General features: G+C 35.4%; 2 protein-coding genes across 2 annotated transcripts; one reads left to right on the forward strand and one right to left on the reverse strand.

Moving 5' to 3' along the window:
• Positions 1 to 57: 57 nt before the first annotated feature.
• Positions 58 to 1,166, reverse strand: zgc:194655. Its single transcript, NM_001128785.2, has 2 exons — positions 642 to 1,166; positions 58 to 426 (listed from the first exon to the last, which is right to left on the reverse strand). The coding sequence occupies exons 1-2, from the start codon at positions 784 to 786 to the stop codon at positions 287 to 289; spliced, it is 285 nt and encodes a 94-aa protein (NP_001122257.1). The 5' UTR covers positions 787 to 1,166; the 3' UTR covers positions 58 to 286.
• Positions 1,167 to 1,284: 118 nt separating this feature from the next.
• On the forward strand, positions 1,285 to 7,881 carry si:ch211-212k18.15. Its single transcript, NM_001386555.1, has 4 exons — positions 1,285 to 1,396; positions 3,084 to 3,184; positions 3,288 to 3,464; positions 6,939 to 7,881. Exons 1-4 carry the CDS (start codon positions 1,318 to 1,320, stop codon positions 7,389 to 7,391), a joined length of 810 nt encoding a protein of 269 aa, NP_001373484.1. The 5' UTR covers positions 1,285 to 1,317; the 3' UTR covers positions 7,392 to 7,881.
• Positions 7,882 to 9,141: the final 1,260 nt, after the last annotated feature.

The following is a 9,141-nucleotide window of genomic DNA, read 5'->3' on the forward strand; positions in this document are numbered from 1 at the left end:
CAACAATTCAATTCAAACAATGTAATAATTTCTGAGAAAATCACTGAACATCGATCATTTTGATTGTATTCACATTTTATTCAGTTTATATACATATAATTACATTTCTCTATTTTTTACATTTCAAGTTTCACAGAGTTTTCTGACAGTGGCACGACTCTCAGACCATGTAATAGTGTACAGCAAGGTGCTTGGCACAAATAGTTGAGGAGTGGAGTGAGTCTCTGTGTCAACTGTTTTTGTTTTCTCGACACCACGAGGTGCATTGCAGCAAGAACTGTTCCTCTTATCGGGTTTGGGAACCTCCAGGAAGACGCAGGACCATGAAGAGAGTGGAGCGGTCCTTGATTTGGTGGTCTAAAAACGTATCATTGTCCTCCAGTTGTTTATCTGTGTACAGGAGCCTCATGGACGATGGGTCATCTCCTATATAATAAGATAGAAGATACATGAGTACAGTAAAGTTAGCAACAGATTCGCATTTTCCGGATCGACATGACAGAAACATGTTCCTACACAAATAGCTCTTTTCAAGCGCAAACAATCAAAAACTTATTTTCCAATATATTAAAATTATATTTACAAAATAAAAGATCAAACATTTTAACAGTTTGAAGAGGCATATTTAGTATTTATCTCACCTGCTTGTCCAGGTAACTTTTCTGCAACTTTCTTTTTTAATTCCAAAATAGTGGTTTTATTGAAGTCTTCCTCTGAGCTGGCTACATCAATAGTTTTTTTCTCCCCCTTTATTCCAACAACCATGACCTGGTAAATCTTGCCCATCTAGGACGTGTGAAGAAAGACGTGTGAAGTGTGCACGTTTCGCTTTCTGTTTTTATAAGCGCACGTTAACGCCACCTCTTTGACAATATTTATGGTTTTCTTGGCTGACATTTATAACAATCGATGCACAACAGACTTAGCTTATATTTTTGTGATGTAATTGAATGACGTGGCTTTTAATTCGAAAAACTAATGTAATAAACAGTTTCAACTTTCAAAATCAACTCAAGGCGTGGCCGTGATGACAAAAACAATATCTGTAATGCATGGTTATAGGGCTAGTCTATTGAAATACTTTCCTGTAGAAATCACTAAATCCTAAAGTAAATTGTCCCCAGAACACAGCAGAAACCAGTAAAATGTACATTGACTCTTAATGTAATCTGTGAGGTGGATATAACAAGAACTTCCGCGATGATAGCATATCTCTTAAATTGAGAAATCATGTGACCTACTGTAAATCCTGAACAAAACACCACCAACTCGTGGGTTTCGTTTCTAAATCGACTTGAGCTGCAATAGAGATCAACAATGACGGAACAGCAGGAAGAAAAACGCTACGATCCCAACGACACGACTCTGAAGTTTGTAACGCGCAAGGATGAAATAAGTATGGGCGGCAGCTGATATTGATATGCTGAGTATTAAAACAATTGCTTATTTTTTCCTTAGATGCTATTCCTGTGAGATGCAAAATCATAGGTTGCAGTAGGACAAGCAGTTTGCAATCACATAAAATTTTTTTGTGTGTAGGTGTAGGCTGAAAAATTATTGTTGACTTTAAAGGGTGAACGTAAAGTGCTCTTGGTCCTTGAAATGATCGTGCTAAATCCATTTGGTGGTGTTTTAAGTGGTGTGAAAAATAATGTTAAATGTTGCAATATTTTCTAATTTAGGGGAATTTATTGCATATTACTGTATTCACTTATATACTGAATACAATTCCTTTATTATGACCTGTTTACCAAATTTGTGCACAGTTCGGAAAATTTCTATTTCCTACTTGAACTTGCATAAATATGGCGCTGCTTGTGCCTGTCTGACACATGCTGAAACTTCAAATATTTACAAAGTAAAATAAAAAGTGTGAATTTATGTGAAAATTACACAAAAATACAATTTAAACCTGATATATACACTCACCGGCCACTTTATTAGGTACACCTGTCCAACTGCTCATTAACGCAAAATTTCTAATCGGGCAATCACATAACAGCAACTCAATGCATTTAGGCATGTAGAAATAGTCTAGACGGTCTGCTGCAGTTCAAACTGAGCATCAGAATGGGGAAGAAAGGTGATTTAAGTGACTTTGAACGTGGCATGGTGTTGACTGGCTGGTCTAAGTATTTCAGAAACTGTTGATCCACTGGGATTTTCATCCACAACCATCTCTAGGGTTTACAGAGAATGGTCAGAAAAAGAGAAGATATCCAGTGAGTGGCAGTTTTGTGGGCGCAAATGCCTTGTTGATACCAGAGGTCATAGGAGAATGGCCAGACTGGTTCCAGCTGGTAGAAAGGCAACAGTAACTCAGACAACCACTTGGTACAAAAACTGAGGTATGCAGACAACTGAGGTATGCAGAAGAGCATCTCTGAATGCACAACACGTCCAACCTTGAGGCAGATGGACTACAGCAGCTGAGGCTACAATCACTCAGGCTCACCAAAATTGGACAATAGAAAATTGGAAAAACGTTGCCTGGTCTGATGAGTCTCCATTTATGCTGCGACATTTTGATGGTAGGGCCAGATTTTGGCGTCAACAATATTACACTATTGATCCCTCCTGCCTTGTATCAACGGTTCAGGCTGGTGATGGTGTATTGTTGTATGGATATTTTCTTGGCACACTTTGGGTCCATTAGTACCAATTGAGCATTGTGTTAATGCCACAGCCTATCTGAGCATTGTTGCTGACCATGTCAACCAACCCTTTATGACCACAGTGTAGGCATCTTCTGATTGCTACTCCAGTAGGATAACACGTCATGTCAAAGCGCAAATCATCTCAGACTGTTTTTTTATTTGCAATATTTCCAATACCTTATTTCTAATACAATACAGTATTTTCTATACATTACTATAGTACTTATTAATGTGGACAGATACCATAAACTAACAAAAAGAAAAAAAAGAATGACAAAATGCTGAGACAGATGATTACTTGCTATCGTCTGTCTCGCACTGAGAGGACCAAGACTTTAGTTAATCCAAGCATTCATAAATGAATTAGTAAGTTGCTTGGTAATGTTTAATGTCTGTTTACTGACCAGTTAAATGATGTGCTTTCAGCCCTGGATGATGACCCGGCCATCCTTCGAGCCGAGATGTCCTGTGGTCATGCTGTCACCCCAGAATCCCTGACAGGATGGTGTCGCAGTCTACTAGATCAGGTAACACCACTTCTGAATCAACATTCCTTTTGAACAAAGCCATATACTCACAGTACACAGAGATTCAGTGCTCTCTGAGTAAGTTTAATTGTCATATTCGCAGGGTCAGTACAAGTTCACATGCCCTGCACTTATTGGTGAAAACGCGAGACAGAAGTGCAATGCCGAATGGCCCTACGTGGAGGTGCGGAGGCTGGCTTTACTCACACAAGAGGAGCAGAGCCATTTTGAAGAGACCATGGCTGTCTTGGCTGCAGCTGAGTACTGCGAACACAAAACTGTGAGTTACTGGCATACATTAAAAAGCAGGTGCATATAGGAAGCTGATAAATGCTAAAAACACCAAAGGACTTTTTTAAAGGATCAGTTTAGTAAATTGATAAAAGAATTGAAAAGGTTTTGTTGATTAGCCCTTTTGATTGATTGATAAACCCCAGATTTCAAATTACATAAACATAACAATTTTTCTTCAAAAAAGCAGTTCAGCAAAAAAAAGGGAACACTTTACAATAACAGTACATGAATATTGATGTATTAATATGTAAACTAAACATTACTTTATTCTGAATTAATGATGAATTAAGGCACACGCTAATCTTGAAATAACCTTACCACATGAGTCACAAGAGTTCATGTGTGAATAACGGCTACCTTAATTACTTGTTAGTACATGATGTTAATTAATGTATTAAAAAACATTTAATAAAAAAACATTTAAGTTTAAGCTAAATGTAAAAAACATAAACTGATGAGAAGTTAACCGATAATAATGTCATGACTTTACTTGAAGGATCACATCATCATTAACTCATCCTTAACTACTCTTGAACTCCTCGTTATGCTGATGTTGACAGAGCACTTTTCTATTGTCATTCAGTGTAAACACACTTGACGGATGTGCATAAGGAGTAAGAATGGATTTATGATGATGTGCCCCTCCAAGTAGTGTCACAATATAATTATACATTAACATGTCATAAGTTCATGATGGTTAAATAAAACATAAACTATATATTAATTAACAAAATCATGTATTAACATGTAATTAAGATAGTCGTTATTCACACATTAACTCATGTGACTCAAGTTGTAGTCAAAGTTAGTTCATGATTAACTCATCATTAGTCCGTAATAAAGTAATGTTTACTTTTAATATTAATACATCATTATTCATGTACTGTAGTTGTAAAGTGTTACCGATTTTATTTGTATTTTTTTGCTAAACTACCTTACTTAAGAATATATCATTCATTCATTAGCTTGTCGGCTTAGTCCCTTTATTAATCTGGGGTCGCCACAGCAGAATGAACCGCCAACTTATCCAGCACGTTTTTATGCAGCGGATGCCCTTCCAGATGCAACCCATCTCTGGGAAACATCCACACACACTCTTACACTACAGACAATTTAGCCTACCCAATTCACCTGAACCGCATGTATTTGGACTGTGGGGGAAACCGGAGCACCCGGAGGAAACCCACGCGAATGCAGGGAGAACATGCAAACTCCACACAGAAACGCCAACTTAGCAGAGGCTCGACCCAGTGACCTTCTTGCTGTGAGGGGACAGCACTACCTACTGCGCCACTGCGTCACCCTGAAGAATTTATAATATATTATATTTATGTAATTTAATAAAGAGTTTATCAGTCAAACTTTATAAATTCTTCTATCAATTTACTGAACTGTACCTTAAAAAAAGGTATGGTATGATAGCAAAAATGAAGGTAAAAACAATATTATACAAGTAGCATAAGAGCAACTGTTCTTCATTATTGGACACTTGTCTTCATCTTATATGAAATTATGTAGATATTTGTTTCCATGACTTGTCAGACTTGTTGGACATTTGCAGTAAACGGGTGTCACACCAAAGGACAACAAAACTAAGTTTTATAGTGATTTCAAAAAAATATGCAGAAAATTGAGACAAAATTGAAACATGCAAAATGTGCATGTTATGGGCTGCACAGGGGGTATATGAGCCATAAGTTCATATTAAATTCATAGTAATGGGAAAAGCAAAACTCATTGAAAAGCGAAAATATGGTACTAAGTAATTTAATTTTTAATATAGAGTTTTTTGACTGTGTAATGTAGTTCAGTTAAGTTGTTATTAAACATTTTTCGAAACGACATCACTGGACCGTCTTATGTTACTTGGGTTTAAATCCTGTCAATTCAACGAAAAAAACAAGACAAGAAGAGACGGATTGATGGCACATACTCAGTCACATAATCTTGAATGGGGGACCTCAAATAATTAAAGTTTTCAGTGGATTTGCATTTGGTGTGAGGACAAGATTTTCCAATGGCAAAATGTTTTAATTTCTTATGTTTTTAGAAATAAAGTGCTCAGCATAATTGAGTACACCCCATTTTGAAAATGAATATTTTTATCCATTTCTCAGTGAATACAGGTCATATATTTTGGTGCATTTAAACAAAACAGATTTATTAAGCAGATATATTTATTAAAATAATATTTTAGTCACCAAACATAGTTAGAAATATAAAGATAATACATTCATAATAAATACAAACTACAACATTGTGTACATCATTTGCTTCCCTTAAAAATGCTATTTAATATTTCTCTACAGCATATAAATTTGGCATACTAATTTATGGACTAATATTTTAAGCTATTTTGTTAGATAAGCTCCAGATTTGACTTCAGTGTTGACTAATGTAAATGAACAAATGTATTATTGTAAAGCATCCTCTAAAAAATATGAATCTAAATGAGAGAATTGTGAGAGGTGTACTTATATATGCTGAGCACTGTGTATGGATGGAAAAAGTATTGCAATTTATATAAACAGTCACTTGTAAAATTCAGCCTAAGATATTTATTGACGATTTTTATTTTTTATTTTATTTTAAAAGAACTGTATTTTATTGAACTATGTTTGAGAAAGTCACACTAGGGCTGCACGAAATTTTAAAAATCTGACATTGCGATATTTTGTTTTGCCGCAATACATATATTGCTATATGAATATAATATAACCTTTGAATAGCTCTATTTGGGAAGATATAATTTATTTAGATTATAGGTCTCAAACTGGAGGATTTCTGGAGGGCCACAGCTCTGCACAGTTTTACTCTAACCAGAGCTGATCCAACTAATCAAGGTGTTCAAGACTACTAGTCTATTAAACAGGTGTGAGTTGGAAGTGGTTGGAGCTAAACTAGCTATGGTCCTCCAGAAATTGAGTTTGAGACCATTGATTTAGATAAACTAGAATAATAAAAAGCATTTGCATAAAATATAATAAATTACAAACATATATAAATACAAAAGAGCAAAATTAAAAGTTAAATAAATGGTGCTTTGTGTAAAAGTAATCAAATACAATGAAATGGAAAATAACACGGTCATTATATAAATAATAAACGAAATAACTTTAACTTTTAATCTTTAATAAACAAATTTTGCGATGTGACTATTTTGTGATAATGATGCTCAAACTATGCTATTGTTTAGCCTCAAGTCACACCATAGGAGAGTTTTGAGATTTGGCAAAATAAAATAAAACAAAATATAACAACACGGCAGTTTTTATAATAAGAGGTCAATGGTAGACAAAGAAATATTTAACCATTTATTGCATTTTAAACGATGACTATGAATTATATTCATTTTTTATTAAGTGTGACAGTGAAAATACATTGTCCTGTCAACAACCCATATATAGTATCTAAAATGAACTCCATGAATTGATCTTGAATATTGTCTGTTTGCCTTCAGTGTCCTGGCTGTCAGTCATTCGTTGAGAGAGCCGACATTACCAACCTCTGTGTCATTTGCACGATCTGCACGGCTGAGAAGGGCAGGACGTTTCAGTTCTGCTGGCAGTGTATGAAGGGATGGAAAGGTCCAGGCCCTCGATCTGACCGCTGTGACAACCCTGGCTGCACCAATCCGGACCTGGAGAAGTTGGCAAAATGTCGTGATATAACACTACCAGCGGTTCAAAACGTGAGCTGTCCCTCATTGCGAGCTTGTCCCACTTGTGGCAATCTTGTGGAGCATGACACAAGCGGCTGTAAGAACATCATATGCAATCGCTGCACGATAGAGTTCTGCTTTGTTTGCCTAAAAGTCACAAAAACATGCTTAAAAACGAGCAGGCATTTCACTCTCTGTTCAGATGGAGTTGCACCACGGCAGACTTCCATTCCAAACTGGAAAAGAAATTAACATTATTGATGGAGCCAACCAAAAAAAATGGCATTTTATTCAGGAGGCACATTTGTGAGGGTTTCGGCAGGATCTATATAGGTAAATTTAAGACTTTTTAAATATCTTAAGACTAACTTGACTGTCAAAGTCTTAAAACAAAATGATATACTCTTTATTCAAGTTTGCTTTTTTGAGAGGGGGAAATACAAGTGAAGGTGCCAGTGTTTATATTACAGAATGGTCACATTCATCTCCATGGTCTGGAATAATTATATTAACCATGATAGAAAACCTACAGAGCTGTTGTTTCTCCAATGGACAGGCGAATTTGCATGTAAATAAGCTTACACTGGAAAACTGGAAAGCATTTTTTGTATATGGAATTTCCCCTAAAATCCAAGTCATCTCAAATGTAAAGTGAAAGTCAACACAGATCAACTGTGGTGTCAAATTAAATGTAATGACAGACACAATGGTGGTTAGGCTGACAATAAACACATGAAAATAAGCTGTTTGTTTTGCTTTCTCTTAACCAATAGTCTATGCTGAGAAATGGGCCCAAAAGCTTGGTTCCATGGAATAACATACCAAAACATTTGAAAGGACTTTGTTATAATGTAACTTCCCTAAAAGTCCAAAACAAATATGAACTTTTATTTTGTACTGCATTGCAAACAAAATTGAAATTTAAGTTCAAGGCTGCATGGCAATTGCAAAAAAAAATAACAATTTATTTATTTTCATTTTTTCTATTTAAATTCTAATAATAAAGCTGAAGATTAAAAGTTGTGTTTCTTGATAGAATGCCACTCTCAATTAATGAATTGAATGGTTGGGGTGTGCCATTTACAAGAATATTGTGCCAACAAGGAGTTATGTATATAATCAATAGGATGGTTCCAACCAAAGTGTTTAGACCAACGATTGAAAAACAAGCCCGATGGTGTGTTTGTATGCCTCTATAAAAACTGATTTCAAAAGACTTCCCTTTGCACCAGAATGGAACCTCTTGTTTCTTCTGTGGATCTTATAAAAATGACATGGTCATATTATAATTAGTGTCACTATCGGAGAAACTAAAATGGTCGTGCCCAACTGAGTCTGGTTCTCTCAAGGTTTTTTTTCCTTCACTCCCATCAGGTGAAGTTTTTTTTCCCTCTCCGCTGTCGCCACTGGCTCGCATGGTTCAGGATTGGTAGAGCTACGCATCGATGAATTTGCTCTTCAGTGTTTGAACTCTCAGTAATGATTAAATCACACTGAACTGAGCTGAACTGAACTTAAACACTAAAAACTGAACTACACTGTTCCAGTTACTATGACCATTTATGTGAAGCTGCTTTGACACAATCTACATTGTAAAAGCGCTATACAAATAAAGCTGAATTGAATTGAACTATCGTTGTTAGGTATATTAAAGTTATCGTTATTAAAGTTCACTTAAAATTACTCAAACTCATCAGTTTTAGCAATTATCATTAATGAGATCAGAAAACAACAAAACGGGTAGAAACACACTATGCACTGCAACCAAAGACATTAAATGACCTGTTAGAAAGGAGATATAGTTATGTTGTAAAAAAAAATAAATAAATAAAACAGTTAAGCCCCTCTCTGGAAATAATTTAAATAGAATACATTTTTTTACAAGAGAGCTAAACACACAATCAAAACAATCCAGGTGTTTGGTAAGAGTATATTTCATTTATTTAGTTTGAACTGCAAAATCATCTGAAAACAAAGATCTGAAACATAAACTTGCAAATAG

The sequence above is a fragment of the Danio rerio genome, chromosome 7 (assembly GCF_049306965.1).
Source record: "Danio rerio strain Tuebingen ecotype United States chromosome 7, GRCz12tu, whole genome shotgun sequence".
NCBI classification, from domain to species: Eukaryota; Metazoa; Chordata; class Actinopteri; order Cypriniformes; family Danionidae; genus Danio; species Danio rerio.